Source organism: Tachysurus fulvidraco, chromosome 9 (genome assembly GCF_022655615.1).
Source record: "Tachysurus fulvidraco isolate hzauxx_2018 chromosome 9, HZAU_PFXX_2.0, whole genome shotgun sequence".
Taxonomy (NCBI): domain Eukaryota; kingdom Metazoa; phylum Chordata; class Actinopteri; order Siluriformes; family Bagridae; genus Tachysurus; species Tachysurus fulvidraco.
Window position 1 is genome coordinate 25,485,261 of NC_062526.1, and position 21,430 is coordinate 25,506,690.

General features: G+C 42.8%; 3 protein-coding genes across 3 annotated transcripts; 2 read left to right on the forward strand and 1 right to left on the reverse strand.

Annotated features, from left to right (window-relative positions):
• The first annotated feature begins 247 nt into the window (after positions 1-247).
• On the forward strand, positions 248-3,776 carry clec11a (C-type lectin domain containing 11A). The gene is made up of 4 exons (XM_027165071.2): positions 248-698; positions 1,944-2,043; positions 2,567-2,758; positions 2,879-3,776. The coding sequence occupies exons 1-4, from the start codon at positions 600-602 to the stop codon at positions 3,277-3,279; spliced, it is 792 nt and encodes a 263-aa protein (XP_027020872.1). The 5' UTR covers positions 248-599; the 3' UTR covers positions 3,280-3,776.
• Positions 3,777-6,491: 2,715 nt separating this feature from the next.
• ttc13 (tetratricopeptide repeat domain 13) lies at positions 6,492-17,841 on the reverse strand. The gene is made up of 23 exons (XM_047818687.1): positions 17,607-17,841; positions 16,117-16,211; positions 15,621-15,696; positions 15,298-15,368; positions 15,139-15,204; positions 14,951-15,043; positions 13,951-14,067; positions 13,754-13,864; positions 13,384-13,466; positions 13,120-13,269; positions 12,303-12,475; positions 12,069-12,225; positions 11,830-11,960; positions 11,622-11,754; positions 11,440-11,532; positions 11,184-11,267; positions 11,014-11,098; positions 10,085-10,194; positions 8,584-8,719; positions 8,286-8,365; positions 8,112-8,190; positions 7,803-7,882; positions 6,492-7,267 (listed from the first exon to the last, which is right to left on the reverse strand). Exons 1-23 carry the CDS (start codon positions 17,839-17,841, stop codon positions 7,153-7,155), a joined length of 2,553 nt encoding a protein of 850 aa, XP_047674643.1. The 3' UTR covers positions 6,492-7,152.
• A 77-nt stretch (positions 17,842-17,918) lies between these two features.
• arv1 (ARV1 homolog, fatty acid homeostasis modulator) lies at positions 17,919-20,764 on the forward strand. Its single transcript, XM_027165072.2, has 5 exons — positions 17,919-18,052; positions 18,935-19,054; positions 19,158-19,311; positions 19,801-20,022; positions 20,523-20,764. Exons 1-5 carry the CDS (start codon positions 17,948-17,950, stop codon positions 20,654-20,656), a joined length of 735 nt encoding a protein of 244 aa, XP_027020873.2. The 5' UTR covers positions 17,919-17,947; the 3' UTR covers positions 20,657-20,764.
• Positions 20,765-21,430: the final 666 nt, after the last annotated feature.

The following is a 21,430-nucleotide window of genomic DNA, read 5'->3' on the forward strand; positions in this document are numbered from 1 at the left end:
AGGACTCGAGGAGACTCAAGGCCAGACTCCACGCCTTCATCCTCAGTCTCATCCAAAAACACTGCACAAAGAATGGGAGCATTTTGTGTGGCCCCGGCCGGTGCTCTGAATTCCTTCCATGCTTAAAGGAAACTGAGCTGCTGCCCTCTCTCTCTCTCTCTCTCTCTCTCTCTCTCTCTCTCTCTCTCTCTCTCTCTCACACACACACACACACACACACACACACACACACACACTTATTACAACCTGCTTCAGGAAGCACTGGAAGATTTCACACATTAGAGCGGGCTTTGTTCCAACAAGACAGGCCTGAGGGTTTCTTTTGTTTGTTTTTTTAAGAGATGAATGACTAAGAGTCGGAGAGAGAGAGAGAGAGAGAGAGAGAGAGAGAGAGAGAGAGAGAGAGAGAGAGAGAGAGAGAGAGTTAATACTCGGTTAAAACGACCCGTGGAAGTGGGAGGTGGGAAAAGAGTTTCCTGTTGTTGGACAAGATCAGTCAGGACAGAGCGAGTGAGCAGCCCAGAGAGACACATACTGTACTCCAGATAGACAGACAGAAAGAGAGAGAGAGAGAGACAGAGAGAGAGAGAGAGCAGAAGATGGGGTTCTCTATTCTCCTGCTTGCTGTGTTGGCATTGCCGTGTGTGTCCTGGGCCGAGGCTGAAGGAAACAGCACCGCACTCTCCCAGGATATTCAGGTGAGACTTTCACGCAAACACTCGGACAAACACCGGCTGCTCACCTCAAAAGCATCTCATAGATGAATAACAGATACGTTGTGATGAAGAAGTCAGTGATGAGTTCACTTGTCTTTAAATAACAATTAAGCACATTACTTATTGCAGTATTTGTTGTGCAGTATTTGCACCTGTACTTCCAGTGTGTAGTATTTGTTGTGCTTTTCTTACTGCTCTTTCTGAGACAGTTTTAACTACAGCGTCTTTCATATATCGCATTTATGTTTATTTATTTATTTATGTAGTATTTACCACATGTAGTGTTTAATATGAGGTATCTGACAGGTGTTGTCCAAGACACCACATTTATAATGCATTGCTTGTGTACTGTTTATAGAGGTACTGTTTATATTGAGTCACTGTATATATCCTTCGTGTAGTGTTTACAGCTGTATTCATAACATGCCGTATTTCCCTCTCAGTACATATAGCTGTCATTTTTGAATGGTATTTACAACTGTGTTTGTAATGTGCAGTATTTATAGCAGTATTTGTAATGTGAAGTATTTATAGCAGTATTTGTGAGTGCAGTATTTATAGCAGTATTTCTAATGTGCAGTATTTTTAGCAGTATTTGTGACTGCAGTATTTATAGCAGTATTTTTGAGTGCAGTATTTATAGCAGTATTTGTAATGTGCAGTATTTATAGCAGTATTCGTTAGTGCAGTATTTGGTTTGCTCAGTATTTACAGCAGTATTTGTGAGTGCAGTGTTTACAGCAGTATTTGTGAGTGCAGTATTTATAGCAGTATTTGTTAGTGCAGTATTTATAGCAGTATTTGTTAGTGCAGTATTTGGTTTGCTCAGTATTTACAGCAGTATTTGTGAGTGCAGTGTTTACAGCAGTATTTGTGAGTGCAGTATTTATAGCAGTATTTGTTAGTGCAGTATTTATAGCAGTATTTGTTAGTGCAGTATTTGGTTTGCTCAGTATTTACAGCAGTATTTGTGAATGCAGTGTTTACAGCAGTATTTGTTAGTGCAGTATTTATAGCAGTATTTGTTAGTGCAGTATTTGGTTTGCTCAGTATTTACAGCAGTATTTGTCTTCACACCGTGCTGTGACTGTATCTGCAGCATGCAGTAAGGATTTGTCTGCAGTATTTACAGCTGTATTTTTCACACATGGTTTTTCCTGTACGATATTTAGAGCCGTATTTACAGCATGTGGTATTTGCACTGTGTTCGGTGTTCTCTGACTGCAGAGCGACGGCGTGAGAGGGCGAGGAGACACTCCCGACATCATCGAAGATCCCGAGCCCACAGCCGCCGAGTCCGACTATGAGAGCAACTACAACTACTTGTGTGCGTCTTCACACAACACAAACACCGGGAAGTAGTGTTTTTGTTTTTGCGAGTCACCAAGAACAGGCGTGATCGTGAGACGGGCAGCCCTGCTCTCGATGTGCAAATGCATCAAAGGGTTACTGTAGACCATCTGAAATGAAACACGTATCAGTATTGAATAAATTTAACTGTTTTGTTTTTTTAAAAGGAGAGGTGTGGGCGGAGCTAATTTCAGGGACAGAAAAATGTAGCCTGAAATGAAGAAACTAACCAGATGTATTAATTTACAGTACTGCAAGTGACACCTTTTTTTTCCTTTCTCTTAAATGTCTGGAAATATTTTTGTTAAAAAATCGACCCCCTTTGAATTTGATTTCATTCATATTTAATTGACTTTGTTGTGGATCTACAGCTTTTTAGACTCAGCTATGATGTTCATGTCATTCTTGCTAACCTTGGGGAGATTGGTCGATTCAAGATGTCATACTTGTGTGTTACTTCATACTTCACATCAGGGCTCAAATCTCTCTGTTTACCTCAGTGTCGCGGCTGGCGGCTGTTGACCAGGCCATCCATAAGCTGAACGTGGGCCACTACACGCTGGACGTGAAGGTGAGCCAGCTGCTGGACAGGCTGCTGCAGCTGGAGGGCAAAGTGGCCGATGTCGAGGACTCCATTCATGACATCTCCAACTTCTGCAGGGACAACCGCAAAGAAATCGGCCGTCTGGAAGGTTTGTGGGCGGAAACCACCGCTGGATGACTGACAGCTTGCTGTTTAGTGGCAAAGACATAATGGAATAATTCCTGAGATGACTTTGGTCACTGTCAAATATTTTTCTAACATCTTCCAGGTTGCGTTAAAGGCCGGAAGGTTGGTCAGAAGTGCTTCCTGGTGTACCGCGTGTACGACACCTACGTTGGTGCTTCTCAGAAATGTCAGGAGCGCGGTGGACGCATGGCAATGCCGCGGGACCGGCGTGAACAAGAGGCTCTGGCAGAGTATGTGAAGCTAGTCTTACCTGGCAGTAACTGGCCCGTGTGGCTGGGCATTAATGACCTGCGCTCTGAGGGGCTCTACCTGTTTGACGACGGCACACGGGTCACCTATTTCCAGTGGAGGAAGCACTTCCTGTCCAGCCAGCCTGATGGCGGGAAACGGGAGAACTGTGTCGCAATGTCCTCCGATGATGGAGACTGGTGGGACAACTACTGCGATCGCCGCATGTACTACCTGTGCGAGTTTGAGGCTTGACATGTAAGTGGAGTCAAGCCCACAGTCTTCTAACTCAAATTTAAAGGGGCAGTATGTCAATTTTTACTGCCTTCCTCTACAAACAGCCACCAACCGTCTGTTGGAACGACATATTTCTTGTGACCTGCAGAGCTGAGCAGCTGATTTCCAGGTGGGGTTTTTTTTCTAATTTCAGGGCCAGAAATATGGAATCCAAAATCCTGAAATATAAAACTAAAGGCAAATTAAACACGCGCCCGCTCAATAGTTCACAACTACGTAGCAATGTTATTTCCGCTAAAATACGTGACACACTGTACCTTTATCTCTGATGACGTCATTATTATCGAACTACTTAGTAACGCAGCTTTAACTCTTTATGTAAGTCGTTTGTTTACTCGCAATTTGCCGCACACGGAGCTGACGAAAGACAGCGTTCTTTGTTAAGAAAAGAAAACGGAAGGGGGGTCTCGAGAACTCTGGATGGATTTGAATAAAACTGTTTTATTTAACTGGAATCAGATTCTGTACTATTCATTTATGCACTTACCTGGTTATATCTAATGCGTTTAAGGCGTTGGGCTACTAATTCCAGGTCCACCAAGCTGCCACTGTTGGGCCCCTGAGCAAGGCCCTTAACCCTCAATTGCTCAGTTGTTGCGAGATAATGTCAGTTGCTCTGGATAAAGGGCGTCTGTATTTGCAACTTTCTCCACTGTACTTTATACAACATTTTTAACATTGGAACATCGGCTGCACACACACACACACACACACACACACACACACACACACACACACATACACACCTTTTACAGTAGATCTTTTACAGTAGATCACACAGGACACGACCTTTCATGAACCGTTCGCCAGCATGTTTTTCCTCGTAGCGAGTGTTGAGCAATGTTTCATCGGAATCAGAGATTATCGTGTCTCATTCCACTACCCTGAGTAATATTCCTCCACGCTATAAACAACGGCGAGGCTGAAACGTAATCGATAATATCTCCGGAGCCGCTGCTGTCATAACAACCATGTGTGTTTGTCTGGAACTCGAACCTTGTTTCAACATGATTAACGGCAGGACTTGGGGAATTATTTATTTCCTAGATTATAACGAGACATAACGATAAAGATTGAAATCTCGGACATACTCGATTCTGATAACTGATGAAAACTGGGCCCCTGAGTAAGGCCCTTAACCCTCAATTGCTCAGTCGTATAAAAAAAACGAGACAAAAATGTAAGTCGCTCTGTACGAGGGTGTCTGTTAAATGCTGGAAATGTAAATGAAATAAAACCATGATGCGATTGGATTTATTTCTAGTCTAATTGATAAGAAGGTGTTTGTACTATCAGTGTTAGCTTAACGTAATCGAAGATATCCTAGCTGTTATTTAAACACAGACCCGTAATAATCACGTGTTCAGCATTTACTTTTACACTATTTACAGTAGCAGATGCGCTCCTCTCATTTTTATACATGACCTGAACAGGAGAGTGTTAGAGCTTCAGTCTCCAGTGGAAGAGAATGAGAACATTAAAGAGAACATCAGTAAAGAAAGGTGAGGGAACTAATATTTATAGCTGCTATAATTTCACTGGCTTCCCTTAAAGGTGGTGTCTCCATTGTTTGAGAAAACAAAACAAAAACAGTGCGCATGTGTGACATTAGCAGAAAGCGGTTTTAACATCGACATGGAGGATAAAAACAAAGAAAGAAAGCGAAGAAAGACACGATAAGGCAAGAAGTAGGACGTGTTAATATAGGATCAGCTTTCCAGCGCTGGAGAGAATTGAAGGAGCAGGAAGTTGGCCACATATTCACAGGTTGGAGTTTCCCGAGTCAATAACTCCTGAGCTAAACGCTGTTACTACACAAATAACACCTCTTTTCTATCGTAGTAATGTAGAGAGGCAGCTACAACCGCGTTTTGTGTAGTAACACAAAGGAGTTATTGACTCGGAAAACTCCGATCTGTGACTTTACTTAAGACGCCGAGGCACTTTTTTCCTTCTCGATAGGTGAGTAACGTTGGTTTTGCTTTGTTACACAGAACTAATATATGCCTTTGTCCTTTACATGATTATGCTTGTGTGTCATTTTTGCTTGTTTGTTTATCTACAATCGTATTGTTCTTCCCTTCAGCTATGATAAAGACACATTTCTTTCCATTAGTTGCCTGCTTTACGTATGTATGTGTGGGCGGAGCTATCGATACAGGGGTGGGACCCATTTAGGTTAGGGGCGTGTTTGTTTTGGTGATTTTATATGTCAACATTGGCTTTCAAACAACGGAGTCCGCACCTTTAACATTTAAACTGAAACATAGACTTTTGTTTATTATGGCATGTAAAAAGAACAAAACAGTTCGTTAATCCATTTCAGTTCAGCTACAAGGATTATTTCCTCACATCCTCACAGCCTGTCCACCAGTGAGGCCACCAGAAAGGAAAAGAGAAAGTCTTTGGGTTACTAATCTAAAGGTGATCTAAAGGTGAAACTGCTCCAGTGTACAGTATCTTGTTGTGGTGGATGAAAATGTCAGCCTAATGAGCACACACAAAAAAAAGCCTACACTGAACACAGCGAGAGACGAATAAAGAAGCGAAGGTTTCTTGGCAGTTGAATTCTTCAGCAGACAAAGAAGAAATTCCTTATAAATATTTGGCTTTGCTTAGGAACTCTGCAAACTATGGAAACAATAAACAAATAAATGGAAGGACCGTGAGGTCAAGATGAAATCACTGGAATTATGATAAAAATAACAACACACATTTCAGCAGCTGGGATTTTTCCGAAGCATGTTTCAAATATCTTTTTTTTTTGGTTTTGTGCTGGTGGAAAATTGCAAACACATTATTAAATAAAAAAAAGAATAAAAATCCACTCTCTAACATTCACTTTCAAGCACAGAGAACTGTGTCGTTTGATATCGATTCGACTCTTCTAAAGAGTCGACTCTTTCGTGAGCCGCTATTTTGTAACGTGACCAAGTGAGTACCAGCCATTAGAAGCTCAAAACTGAATCACTGAGTCATTTGGGATTCGAATAAATCGACTCTGATCAGTGAGTCAAATGATCTGATTCAGTTTATAAAAAAAAAAAAAAAAAACACACTTATTTGACATTCTATAGGATGTTTTTGGGATTACTCTAAGTATTACACCTTTAAAAGCGATACTGATCATACTGATCGGTGAGTGAAAAAAAAAACCCCATCAAGGCAGATTTGCATAAACTCAAAACTTTTATTCATTTCCACTGAGAAACCTCATGTAACTATACTTCAAGTTTAATTCCTGCATACTAAGATGTTTCCCAAAAGCCCCGTTCTTTAAATCAGTACACGAAGAAACTGATATGTAAAAAGAACATAACTCAAAAGTGGATAAAAACGTTTTCTGAAGTAATCCTGAATCTTTGGGACTAAATTACAGGGAATGAGCTGCACTCGTACCGACGGATACGTTCTTCCTTCATGTTCACAGTAATACGGGTATCGATGATGAGGATGTCTTTGTCGAGCATCACTTGAACATCCGAACAAGAAAAAGTAAACAACAAGCAAAACTTCACTTCAATCTCTTATTATAGTTTGATGAACCTGCAGTTTTAAAATCATTAGCTACTAATTGAGCCCTTTTATTATAAGGTGAGGTTGATGTGCTCAAACAGGGGAAAAGAAAAAAATAAAAATAAAATAAAAGTCACAAATTTAAATTAAGATTATTAAAAGGGTTTCAAGTTCGTTAAGTGTGCTTTTGTTTTTTTCCAATAAACTCATTAAAACATTTTTTCAGGGGTTCATTAAGACTCTGATACAGATCTTTGTCATGGAAGACTGAGGAGAGAAACGAGAGAAGGAGCAGAAAGGACCGAGACGGCTTTTTTAAGATCTTTTGGGACAGTGTGAAGACGAGTCGGTGTTCAGGACCTCGATCATCGTTCTGGCGAACTGGAACGTTTCGGATACAGATGGAAGGTTCTGGTACCAACTGGGCAGGCTGTGTGGAGGAGACAGAAAAAGACAGGAAGGTTAAAAAAAAAAAAAATGAATAAATGAATCGGCTCTCTGAAAGAGTCGATTCCATTTTAAATGGAATCGACTCTTTCAGAGAGTCGATTCATTTACAAGTGAATCGACTCTTTCAGAGAGTCGACTCACCTACATAAGCCACTACTTTGTGAAGTTGCTTAGTTAATTAAAAGATTAAAAGAATAGAACCAAAAGAATAAAATCCTCTGATAGTATTACAGACATTAGAAGCTAAAATCTGATCAGTGATTCATTTGGGATTTGAATAAGTCGACTCAGTGAATCAAATGATTTGACTTCCAAAAAAAAAAAAATAAAAAAAAATCCTATTATTAGACGTTGTACAGAATGGTTTTGGGATTCGTGCAAGCAGTGGTTTGTGTACGAGATGTACAAAGATATAATTCCAGTCTTTGTTTTCAACTAGACCTACTATCAAGAGTCTCGACTGTGTGTGATGTTACAAAACAACCAGCAATAAGTTCCTGAGTAGAATCGTTCACCTTTTTAAGTTCATCCAGCTTTTGGTTGTTTTAGTGAAGCGATCGGGGCTCGGCGTGGTCATGGCTTCGAAATCCACCAGCTGAAAGATAAAACATCGGATTCCTGACTGTATAACTGCGAATGACGTCTACACTAACGTATTGTTTCATGTATTATTATTATATTGTTAAGAACCTATTTATTACAGACGGAGAGCTTTTATACGTCCTAAACAACCTGACATGATTGACAGAAGACTTGTGTTTGAGCTCGTGAGGTTCTGCTCAGATACAACTGCAGTAATAATAATAATATCATCCCGCCTTTACCTTCCCAGATGGAATTCTGCCTACGACTTCTTTCCCGCTCGCCATCAGAGCTCCCATCACCACAGAGTAGGCCACGATACTACACACACACACACACACACACAACCATAAACCATCTAAATGCCAATCAAACTTTTTTGATAAAATATTCAGTTCTGTTCAACACGTCTATACCTGGAGCCTCGGGACAGGGGCATGAGGTTACAGAAATAATACACCAGAGAGAGGACGAGGTTACACACTGCATCTGAATCCTACAGAGAGAGAGAGAGAGAGAGAGAGAGAGAGAGAGAGAGAGAGAGAGAGAGAAGTAAAGATAAACAGCAACTTATTGACTCAATGAATATAATTCATTTTAAATTACAGCAGTCATGTGACCTCTCTCTAGCCGATAGATGATGAGAAAAAAAAAGAGAGAGAGAGAGAGAGAGAGAGACACAGACAGACAGAGAGAGAGAGAGAGAGAACACACCCCTAGCTCAGAGGACAGCATGAGTGCTTTGCCTTTAGCAGTCAGGTCTTTATAAAGAGCCTCGATCTCCGACTGGTACTGCTGTGTCCTGTCCTCTGTGGTCTGAGTCTCCACTGAAAATAGCATGTTTCCCACACTAGGGACACACACACACACACACACACACACACACACACACACACACACACACACACACACACACACACACACCTCATCATTTATTTTACTCCCACTCAGAAGCATCATTAAAACATCAATTTATTACTTCATATCTCCATGTAAATAAACAAAAACACGCACAAGCTCATTATCCACACACACACACACACACACACACACACCTCTCCCTGCTACTAAACCAAAACCACCACATTTATCCCCCCCCATCAAGCTTTGCTTAGTGTGTGAGCTGTTTTTATAATCCATAATGATGACATGAAGAAAACATTGACTCAGTCACAATCAGGCATCAACTACAGTGTGTGTGATTTTGTGACTTAATGAGACATTGACATATAGTTTGGAATACAACTATGTCCCCCCTCCCCCTCCCCCTCCCCCTCCCCAGCAACACCCCACCCACCCAACTCCTACAGATGGAAGTGTTTTGGAAACACACAGTCAGGACAAGTAACTCGATTATAATAACAAAGTCTTATGTCTCCTGGATTTACATCAGTGGCCCATAGCTAATAAAAGCTCATGTACCCTCTAGTGCCCTTACCCGCGTACGGCCAGGTGTCCTTACCGTCTAGTGCCCTTACCTGCGTTCGGCCTGGTGCCCTTACTCGCGTACCGTCTGGTGCCCTTACCGTCTAGTGCCCTTACCCACGTATGGCCTGGTGCCCTTACCGTCTAGTGCCCTTACTCGCATACGGCCTGGTGCCCTTACCGTCTAGTGCCCTTACTCGCGTACCGTCTGGTGCCCTTACCATCTGGTGCCCTTCCCCGCGTACCGTCTGGTGCCCTTCCCCGCGTACCGTCTGGTGCCCTTCCCCACGTACCGTCTGGTGCCCTTCCCCGCGTACTGTCTCCATCTGGTGCCCTTCCCCGCGTACCGTCTGGTGCCCTTACCCGCGTACTGTCTCCATCTGGTGCCCTTACTCGCGTACCGTCTGGTGCCCTTACCCGCGTACTGTCTCCATCTGGTGCCCTTACTCGCGTACCGTCTGGTGCCCTTACCCGCGTACCGTCTCCATCTGGTGCCCTTACCCGCGTACCCTCTGGTGCCCTTACCCGCGTACCGTCTCCATCTGGTGCCCTTACCCGCGTACCCTCTGGTGCCCTTACATCTGCCTTCTTATACCTTATAGGGAACTTCTAGGGAAAGTGACAGGACAAATGTACTGAAAATAAAGAAGTAAACCGATACGTCCACATTTAGACGGATCTGCGCTTTGGTGATGGAGGAGATTTTTTTCTATTTTTACCCAAAACATGTGGAGACTTAGGTTAAGGTTAAGCGTGGAAGGTTAAAGGTCAGGAAGGCGTGGTGACAGACCGGTCTCCGGTGATGGTTATGGTGAAGCCGTCGTACTCCGTGCCAGGATCCTTTATACTCGGGACCTTCGAGTTCACCGTGAAGCCGTCTCTCGTTTTACTGTTAAACTGCTTTAGAGACACACACACACACACACACACACACACACACACACACACACACACACACACACAGTGTTAGCGATGTGACATTTCAGCTGGTATTAAGCTGGCAGATCTGGTCATGTGATCGTTCGGGCTGAACGCAGGTTCTTGGAGGAAAAGATTTTTTAAAATTATTTTTCTTTAAAGAAACCCTATAAAGGGATTAAAGGACATTTTAGCTGTAAATGAACGAAGATAAACACAGACGTAAATACAGACCGACTGATAAATATAAGGGTTTTTTTGACCTATTGTTTTATACCGTTTTAAAATAACATCAAAACAATTGAGCATCCTGTAATAATGCAAATGATTTATATATAAATTAAAAAAAAAAAATTTTTGTATTTATAATTGCACTTAATGGATAAGAAATAGTAGCCTCGAGAGATTTAAAAAAAAAAAAAAAAAATACATACATACATACATAAAAATAAATTTAAATAAATAAATAAATACATAAAGAAATATCTGGAATCGAGGAATTTTTTTTTAAATTTTTCATTAAAAAAATTAACGTGCACAAAAAAAATCGGCTAGTTTATTCTTTAAAAGAAGAAAATATTTACTTGTAAACGTTTAAATATTAATATATAAAATATTTTAAAAAATGTCAAATTAAATGTAAGCATTTTAAATATAAAATCTAAACAAAATTAAAAAGGTGTTAAAAAGAAAAAAAAAATGCTTGCTTAAAAACAAATATATATAATATATATAAAAAAGTAAGGTAACAAAAACGTGACGCTGTACACGGTTGTAAAGGAACACGGCTGATGCCGTTACCTTCATTATAGGCAGCAGGTCCTCCACTTTGTTGACGTTCTCCAGAGCCTGTTTCACCTCCTGCACTCCTCGTGGGTTATACGCTCTGGAACAATGGAGTCTGCGGTGAGCGAACAACAGAAACCCGGTTCATCATCAGATCATCACCAGGCTGAAACGGAGCCGCTTACCCGTGATACACCAATATTCTGTCTTTGATGAAGTCCAGGATGGTGCCAAAGTACTCCATGTATCTGATGTTGATGATCTGACCCCTGAACAACCGAACAGCACGAGACCGAGTTACAAAGCGCTTTCACTGCTTAAACCACAACTAGATCATTTCTGGAGATCGTTACTTTTCCTCCCGCTTGTTTTTCTTTGGTGAAAATAAAACCTACTGATGGTTCAGTATTAAACAGGACTAGTGTGCTGGGGCTGTAGCACCTGATTAGGTTGATGTGGTTATTAAATCCTCTGCTCAGGCTCCGTTCTGGCATCTGATCCAACCAGAGGACAGGCTGATCTGGATCAGCAATCCTACACACACACACAGACACACACACACAATAAGATCTTGAAGTCGTCTAAGCTCTGCTGTAGAACAGGATCAATATAAGCAGTCGTACCTCCGCCATTTAACGGCGATGTCGAACATGTCTCTCCACTGGAGCTGCCTGGTTTTGCCGCTAACGCGCACTTTTGAGTTACTCCACGTCCGCAGGATCGCCTGCATCACCTCGATACTTGCCAAACCCATGGCTTTACACAGATAAACAGATGTTTAGTGACCGTTACCGCAAGCAAAAGCTTTTCGTAATGGCTGACAGGACCGACCTCTGTGAACGCGCTGGTTGGACAGGAAACCTGACGTGTTGTACTGCATGAGGGACCCCAGATGATCCGCCGTACAGATCAGCCTCTGCACCTCCGGAGAGTAACTGTCAAAATCCTGCGGTAGAACGTCCCTTAAAAGTAAAAAAAAAAAAACACAAAAAACACACACAGCGTTGCTTGCGGATGGGGGGCCAAAACATTTGCAAAAGGGTATATACGAGAACCGAAAACGAACTGACTTTATGTGCGGCTGCAGTCCAGGCTGCTCTTCGTAGTCCTCGATGAGGAAGGGCAGGTTTTTAGCCCAGTGGTTTTTAAAGTTCCCCGGAAGATCCTGATCCACGTTGTACTCCGTGACAGGGACGTCCAGGTGCGAGTGTAAATATCGAGAGTACTCTGACACGGGGACAAGAACGGCGTTCAGACGACACACGAGAGTACAACATCGACACAAAACGCCCACAGCCACTCACCTCGGAGGTATTTGACTTTGAGATATTCGGAGCTGGCTTTCTGGCCCAGCAGTGGATCATTGAGCATGACTTTCGTCTGAGCCTTGATGCCTTCGTAGAACTGCCCCATGGCCACGTGACTCAGACCCTTCATGTACTGACACACCTCGTTGTACGGCTCCAGCTGCAGGCATCTCTGTGCAATAAACAACACACTGCATGCGCTTTAGATCCAGTCACTTTAACACTACTAAAGTTCTCAGGATGATCCTGAGATAAAAATCTCTTCGATAACAAGATGACGGGGACAGGAAACTTTCTCAGGGTTTACGGAGCTCTTCGTGCGTGTTCTCACTCTATTCTGTTTACACGTGTGTCTCTGAGGGACATGTCCTTTTAATTTACTGATATTAAAACTCAGAGGTTTATGATGTATTAGTTATTAGTTCATGTGTGTATATCATTTATTTGGGTTTGGTCTCATTAATAAGAGAGAAAATGTTGGTCCTGATGCAAGTCAAGCAGCTCCGGCTTTATGGGATGAGCAGAGAGAGAGGGGGGGGGGCAGGGAGAGAGAGAGAGAGAGAGAGAGAGAGAGAGAGAGAGAGAGAGAGAGAGGAGAGAGAGAGAAAGGAGAGAGAGGAGAGAGCGGGAGGGGAGAGACAGAGAGAGGAGCGAGAGGAGAGAGAGAGGGGAGAGAGAGAGGGGAGACCCCCCCGTCCTCTTTCCTTGCTCTGCTCCTATTCTTTCGTCTCTCTCTGCTTTCTTCTCTCTTTTCTCCTCATCTTTTTCTCTCCTCTCTATCTTTTCTCTTCTCTCTACTTTTCCTCTCTCTCGCCCTTCCCGCTTCCATTTACTTGCTCTTTCTTCCTTCCGTCTTCCTTTTCTTAATCTCATCCCTCTGAGCTGCAGAGACTGAAGATGGTTCTGATTCAGCAGCAGAGCTTTCTGGAAACTCTCCATGGCGCTGTCAAAGTCGCCCAACTCCCTACACACACACACACACACACACACACACACACAGAGTTTTAACCTCAGCACAGTGAGTGAAGTGAGTTGACAGGAAGGTGTGTGTGTGTGTGTGTGTGTGTGTGTGTGTCACCTGTATGCCTGAGCCAGGCTTTTGTGCGCGTCAATGAAGTCTGACTTCAGCTTCAACGCTTCTTTAAACGTCTCGATGGCCTCCTGCATGCAGAGAAACATCATGGTAATGTTTTACAAACCGTGCAGTGATGGATCAGGTCGAGCTCCACCACGGGACTGGACATCATCTCCTCCTCCAAGCTGAACGCTGACTAACACAAAACAGCGCACTTAACACACTTGTCCTTTAAGTTGTCTTCATTCCCTGGACTTGTGTGTCCATCTGAACAGGAAGGAGGAGCTAGATATGGCCGCCGCCCCATGGGGTAGATGAGCTAACATGTAACTGCACTTATAGGAGTTAAATAAAAAGCAGGAGATCTGTTGACCTTAAGCAGACCCCTGTGGAAGAAGGTGAGTCCTTTGTACAGCATGGCGATCGGCTGGTTCCTCTTCAGCTCCAGAGACTGCTGGAAGTCCTCCATAGCAGCGACGTAATCCTGGACACACCACACACTCGGGTCACTGATGTTTTTAAATGGTATAGTAAAATAATCAGTGTGTGTGTGTGTGTGTGTGTGTATACCTCTGAAATAAAGAGGAGGGTTCCTCGGTGGCGGTAAAGTCGTGCTGAAGGCTGCAGCTGGATGGCTTTAGTGAGGTCACTCAGTGCTTCACTGATACGCCCGAGAGGAGAGAGAATCTACACACACACACAATGTAAGACGATGAATATCAGGTGACAAAATGTATATGATGTATTTATATAGTGGACCACAGTGCAGCGTGTAGTGAAGAAAGCGTGGCATGTGAGTGTGTGTTTATAAGTGTGTGTCTAGTAGAAGGCGTGGCTCCTTCGCCTCAGTGAACGGGGCGTGGCCCGCGTGCCTCAGTGAACGTGGGCGTGGCCCGCGTGCCTCAGTGAACGGGGGCGTGGCCCGCGTGCCTCAGTGAACGGGGGCGTGGCCCGCGTGCCTCAGTGAACGGGGGCGTGGCCCGCGTGCCTCAGTGAACGGGGGCGTGGCCCGCGTGCCTCAGTGAACGGGGCGTGGCCCGCGTGCCTCAGTGAACGGGGCGTGGCCCGCGTGCCTCAGTGAACGGGGCGTGGCCCGCGTGCCTCAGTGAACGGGGCGTGGCCCGCGTGCCTCAGTGAACGGGGGCGTGGCCCGCGTGCCTCAGTGAACGGGGGCGTGGCCCGCGTGCCTCAGTGAACGGGGGCGTGGCCCGCGTGGCTTAGTGAAAGGGGCGTGACCTGTGTGCCTCAGTGAACGGGGCGTGGCCCACATGGCTCAGTGAAAGGGGCGTGGCCTCTGATTTACTTCAGTATAACACGTTATAAACATCATTAACAATAAACAGAAACTTCATTTCCTGTTCTGAGTAAATATTGGCTTTGTACAGAGCTGTAATATGAGGAGCATGTGTGAGTGAGTGTGTGAGTGAGTATTCATTAATTATGTTTACCTTCTGCTCTATGTTTATGTTCTGTAAAGCTGCTTTGAGACAATGTCTATTGTAAAAAGCGCTATACAAATAAACTTGAATTGAATTGAATCGAGTATGGTTGTGTGTGTGTGTGTGTGTACCTCTGCTCTTTGTTCATAAACCTCTGGCCTGTTGGGCTCCAGTGTGATTACTCTGCTCAGCTCATAAAGAGCCAAGTCAGCATTTTTAATGTCCTAGAGAAAGGACAGAGAGAGAGGGGGGGGGGTGTTAGACATTCTATACACAAAAACATCTCTATAGAACATCACACAGAAACACTGCGTCTTACCTGCAAGCTCTTTTTCCCGTAGGCGATCCCTCTCCCGTACATGGCACTGACCAGCTCAGGATCGCCCTGAACAACAAACAACAATCAGACGTTGTTCATTTGTCTGACTTCAGAAATAAGAAATCTATTAACACAAACGTCATGTTTCACAACACGGACCTGCAGTAACAAGGAGAAGTGTTTGATGGCTTCATCGTAGAGACCGTTACCGATCAGGACGTATCCTATGGCTGGGAGCCAACACACTCGTATCAGTACATCAAACCATACTCTTTAATCATTACACACAGAGGGAGGGGGGGTGAGAGAGAGAGAGAGAGAGAGAGAGAGAGAGAGTAAGAGACAGAGAGAGAGAGAGAGAGAAAGAGAGAGACAGAGAGAGACAGAGACAGACAGAGAGAGAGACACAGAGAGAGAGAGAGAGACAGACAGAGAGAGAGACACAGAGAGAGAGAGAGAGACAGACAGAGAGAATGGTATACCGAGCTCCTCGTTAGTGTTGTGGTCATCAACAGGGAACGGAAATCGGCGCTGCTCTACAAAGAGCCTGGCCTGGCTCTGAAAGCATGAACACACACACACACACACACACACACACACACACACACACACACACACACAAACACACACACAAACACCAACAACAATAATAATAATAATAATAATTCTTATTAGTGGTCGAAGCATTTCCCCCTCCCAACATTATGTAATCTAACCCCCTCCCTGTAATATAACACATAACAGTTTAAAAAAAGCCACCAATTCAAATCTAAGCTGTTCTATAGAGATGTTTTTGTGTAACCAGGAGTCAAAATGAAGCATCATTGTACACACCTCATACACATTGTACACACACCTCATACACATTTCTTCATTTGTCTTGGGTGACAAATGAAGAAATGTGTATGATGTGTGTACTGTACTTTATAGAAAGATTGTGATGTACAAACGTAGGCAGTGTCTCAATAAGATGCTCACCAGAATCTTCTCTGCGTTCAGAGAGAAAACTGACTCACAGGCCACGTTGCTGCCGTCCTCACAGTCCGGATCCTCCAGCTGGAGAACATTGGGATCTGAAAGAGAACATATTCATGATATTACCCACAATGATACATTCAATTTGATTAAATAGAAACGACTGCACAGTGTTGGAAATCTGTCTGTGTGTGTGTGTGTGTGTGTGTGTGTGTGTGTGTGTGTGTGTGTGTGTGTGTGTGTGTGTGTGTGTGTGTTTGTTTACAATCAAATTAAAACCCCTCAGCATCACCTGTATCCAACCAAGTTGTTGTGCATGTGTGTGTGTTTACAATCAAATTAATACCCCTGAGCATCACCTGTATCCAATCAGGTTGTTGTGCATAGGGGGGTGGGTGTGGGGGTGGGTGTGTGTGTGTGTGTGTGTGTGTGTGTGTGTGTGTGTGTGTGTGTGTGTGTGTGTTTATAATCAAATTAAAACCCCTCAGCATCACCTGTATCCAATCAAGTTGTTGTGCGCGTGTGTGTGTGTGTGTGTGTGTGTGTGTGTGTGTGTGTGTGTGTGTGTGTGTTTACAGAAAAATTAAATCCCCTGAGCATCACCTGTATCCAATCAAGCATCTACATCAAGCACGCTGTGTGTGTGTATGTATGTATGTATGTTTACAGTCAAATTAAAGCCATGTGCTGTGTGTATATATGTATGTGTGTGTATGTCTGTCTGTGTCTGTGTGTGTGTGTGTGTGTGTGTGTGTGTGTGTGTGTGTGTGTCTGTGTGTGTGTGTGTGTGTGTTTACAGTAAAATTAAAGCCCCTCAGCATCACCTGAACCCAATCAAGCATCTACATCTTCAGGACCAGATTAATCAGTTGGATAAACCAACATTTCTTAGTATTTCTTTGTAACGTAAGTGAATAAAACAAAGACAGACGCCATGTGTGTTATTTTCATCCTCCTCCACCCACAACTCCGTAACCAGGTTTTGTATTTACGCCTCGCTAACAAACCCGGAAGTAAAAATGTCATACCGGGTAAGAATCGTTATTGATTTCCCACCTGCATTCCGACAAACCCCTCACTCTATAGAATGTGAACTTAAACATGGAATTAAAAAATAGCAAAGACACAAAAAGTTAATGTTCAAAACGCCTTAAAAGTCTGATATTTTATTTAGAATATTTTATTGACCTTGTGTTCATAATATGATAGCAAAAGCAATAAAAAATAAATAAAATAAATATAAATACATATAAAATAAATTAAATATAAATTTAATACAATTTATGAAATATTACTTTTAAAATGTCAATTAAAATTATAACGGACTTGTTTGTAATATATATATATATATATTTATTTATAAATATTACATTTAAAAATATATCCAAGCTTAGCGCAGTGGGCGTGGCTAGAGTGTAAATACGGGTGGGAAATGAAAACTCCTCCATGTACGTTACTTAAGGAGACGTGGCGCCGCCGTGTCATAAACTCACCGCAGTCTGGAGAATACTCCTCCCACTCGGACGACGGTCCACAGCCGCGCTCGTTAAGCTCTCCGTTAAAGAACGCGAGCGTGTTAAAGTATTCTGTGGATATGATAGAGCCGCATAAGTACAGCAACGAGAGCGCTAGCACTACAGCCCTGCCAGCAGGTGCCATGTTTTGTACGTTGTGCAGGTGATAAAACGGGGCATCATGGGTAATGTAGTTCCCTAGCTCGGTTCTCATGTAGCTGTCGTAACAAACCGAAACTACATTTCCCAAGTGTTAACCGTCTGACTCGACAACGTCCAAGAAAATATGCCGGAAGTTGTCGTTTGCGAGCCGACAAGCTATGAAAACATATAAGAAAATGGGTTTTAAATGCATCGAATGTAACGAGGAAGCTTCTGAGTTATACCGAGACTACAGTAACGGCATAGTGAAAATAACAATATGTGTGAGTGAGTGATGCTACCGTGCTAGAAACGTTACAGCTCGTCTAAGTGCTGTGTGTTATAACAACAACAGCTGATAGTTTATACCGTAGTGCACAATGTTTATAACGTAGTGCACAATGTTTATAATGTAGTGCGCAATGTTTATAATGTAGTGCGCAATGTTTATAATGTAGTGCGCAATGTTTATAATGTAGTGCGCAATGTTTATAATGTAGTGCGCAATGTTTATGAACTTACACCGAATCAGAGCTAAGATGGGTTTGGTGTCTAATGTAATGAGCGCTGAGGGTCACGTGACATCAGACTGATTTGCATATTGATTGTTATGTTAGTTTGTATGTCAACATGAAGTTGGAACAAGAATTGGGGTTTGATCAGAATTGTGATCAGTGATTGGTTGTTAGGGGAAAGATCTGGTGATTTGTGATTGGTCCTTATGTGAGCATTGCTGAAACACATGCTGTGATTGGTCCTTGGGAAGTCGTGGCCTAATGGTTAGAGAGTTTGACTCCTAACCCTAAGGTTGTGGGTTCGAGTCTCGGCCCTGCAAAACCACGACTGAGGTGCCCTTGAGCAAGGCACCGAACCCCCCCCCAAACTGCTCCCCGGGTGCCGCAGCATAAATGGCTGCCCACTGCTCCGGGTGTGTGTTCACGGTGTGTGTATGTGTGTGTGTGTGTGTGTGTGTGCACTTTAGATGGGTTAAATGCAGAGAACGAATTCTGAGTATGAGAGTATGGGTCACCGTACTTAGCTGTATGTCACGTCACTTTCACTTCACTTGTGAAAGATCTGGTGATTTGCGATTGGTCCTTTGTGATGTGGTGAAACACATGCTGTGATTTGATTTTTTTGTTTGTTTGTTTGTTTTTTCCCTCCAGAAATTGTGTGCAAAGCCTGTGGATAAGTACATCGAATATGATCCTGTCATCATTCTCATAGATGCCATCTTGTGTAAAATCCAGGCTTTCAGACACATTCTGTTCAACACCCAGATCAACGTGAGTCGGATAAACTAGACGCGTGCTTTTCGTCGGTTATCTTTAGATCCACGTATACAGCGCAGTCACGTGGTTAAAGCACTGAGATATTTCCTCTCTTCAGATCCACTGGAAGCTGTGTGTTTTCTGCCTGCTGTGTGAAGCTTATCTCAGATGGTCTCGGCTCCAGAGTTCAGAGGTCACCGGCGATCCTGCTGACATCATCAGATACACCAAAGAATGGGACTTTTATGGGATGTTTGCTCTGGCTGCTCTCGGTGCGTAAACAGTCTAGGGTGAAAAAAAAGAAAGACAAAAACCGGATCAGACAAACTGTACGAGGATCAGATGAAGCCTATTAAGCTAAGACCGAATGCACAAGAAAACCAACAGGAATCAGACAAAACTTTCTAGAATTAGACTAAATGTATGAGACAAAACAGTAGTGTCAAACAAAACACATTAGAATCAGGCAAAACTTATTAAGCTAAGACAAATCGTACTAGAATTATACAAAACCAACAAGAATCGGTCAAAATGTCCTGGGATCTGACTAAACTTGCAAGGCTCAAACAACAACTGTACGTGAATCAGACAAAATATACTAGAATCAGACGGAATGTATTCAAATCAGACAAAACATTTAGAATGAGACAAAACCGAATAGTGTCAGACAAAACATACTTGACAAAATGACTCTGGAGCCTGACAAAAATGACTGTGTGTGTGTGTGTGTGTGTGTGTGTGTGTGTGTGTGTGTGTGTCAGAGCTGGGTGTGTACTGTGCAGGTGTGTTAGTAGTGTTATGGTGTGTACAGAAGCTGTACAGCGTGTGTGTAGAGACATCTGACCTACTGAAGGCTCTGCTGCTCTCCTCTTACGGCAAAGTGCTGCTGATTCCAGCCGTCATCTGGGAGCACGATTACTCTCCACTCTGCTTCACCCTCATCCGAGTGTTCGTGCTCACGTCTAACGCGCAGGCCGTCCGGGGTAAAAACACACACACACACACACACACACACACAAAATCCTGCAATATTTGACAAGCGATTTGAAATTTTTGAAAATTATGGAAAAAATTATTTGAAAAAATCCTTTTTTTTAAAATTATTATTATTTCGTGTTCATGGCTGTTAAAAAGGTTACAAAAAACTTAAAAGGTTCCTCTTCTAATTTGATTATTTTTAATTTCCTTGAAGATTTATTTAATATTTTTTTAATATATTTATTTCTTTAATAATTAAGAAATTTAACATTATTCTACTCCAATTATTTAAGTATTAACATGAATGAATTGTTAATGAACAATTATTCAAATTAAAGATTTTAATTCTTTTCCCGAATAAAATAAATAGACAATTTGATACCATACCCGTGGATCTCATCTCGTATAATCTTTTATTACATATTTACGCATGTTCACATTGTATAATAATTAGATTTTAACGTTTCTTTGGTAATGAACGTTGGGATATTTATTTGTGTGACAGTGATCCTGAACTGCCGCAGACGTCTCTCCGTCTTCGCAGTGTGTGTGGGTCTGCTGGTAGAACTGTGCATCTCACACGCTTTACACACGCTGAAGCCGAGCTCACACGCGCTCCTGCCTGAGCTCTACACGTGAAGGTGAAGACGTGGGATACGAGAGAAACGTGTCTTTGACAGTGACGTGAACATGTCTTGTTTTCCTCTTACACACACTTTGAGGAATAGAAGGAGAGAGAGAGAGAGAGAGAGAGAGAGAGAGAGAAACAAATACAGATGCAAATGGTGTGTTAACAGCAACCCCCCCCCCACACACACACACACAATTCAACACTCTTTTGTGCTCTGATTGTGATTTCTGTTTATGAAATAAAAGCTATAAAGTCATGTTTATAGCTACAGATCCAAGAAATCTGTCTAAACAACTACACACACATAAATACGCTACACCTTACGCATGCGGTTTAATACATAAGCACGACCTGATCGTGTCGCCGAACGCTGGGATTTGTTTTTAATTTGTTTTTGTTTTTTATTGTCGAGACAAAAGACAAAAAACCAAACCAACACGTCTGTGGAACACTTGTGTAAATGTTATTGACCTGACTGACCGCTGTGTTTTTTTTTGTTTTGTACAAAATAATAAAAAAATAAATAAAACACTGCTCTGGAGATTGATTCCATACATATTTCATTTAGTCTCTCACTCATTTTCTACCGCTTATCCGAACTTCTCGGGTCACGGGGAGCCTGTGCCTATCTCAGGCGTCATCGGGCATCGAGGCAGGATACACCCTGGACAGAGTGCCAACCCATCACAGGGCACACACACACTCTCATTCACTCACACACTACGGACAATTTTCCAGAGATGCCAATCAACCTACCATGCATGTCTTTGGACCGGGGGAGG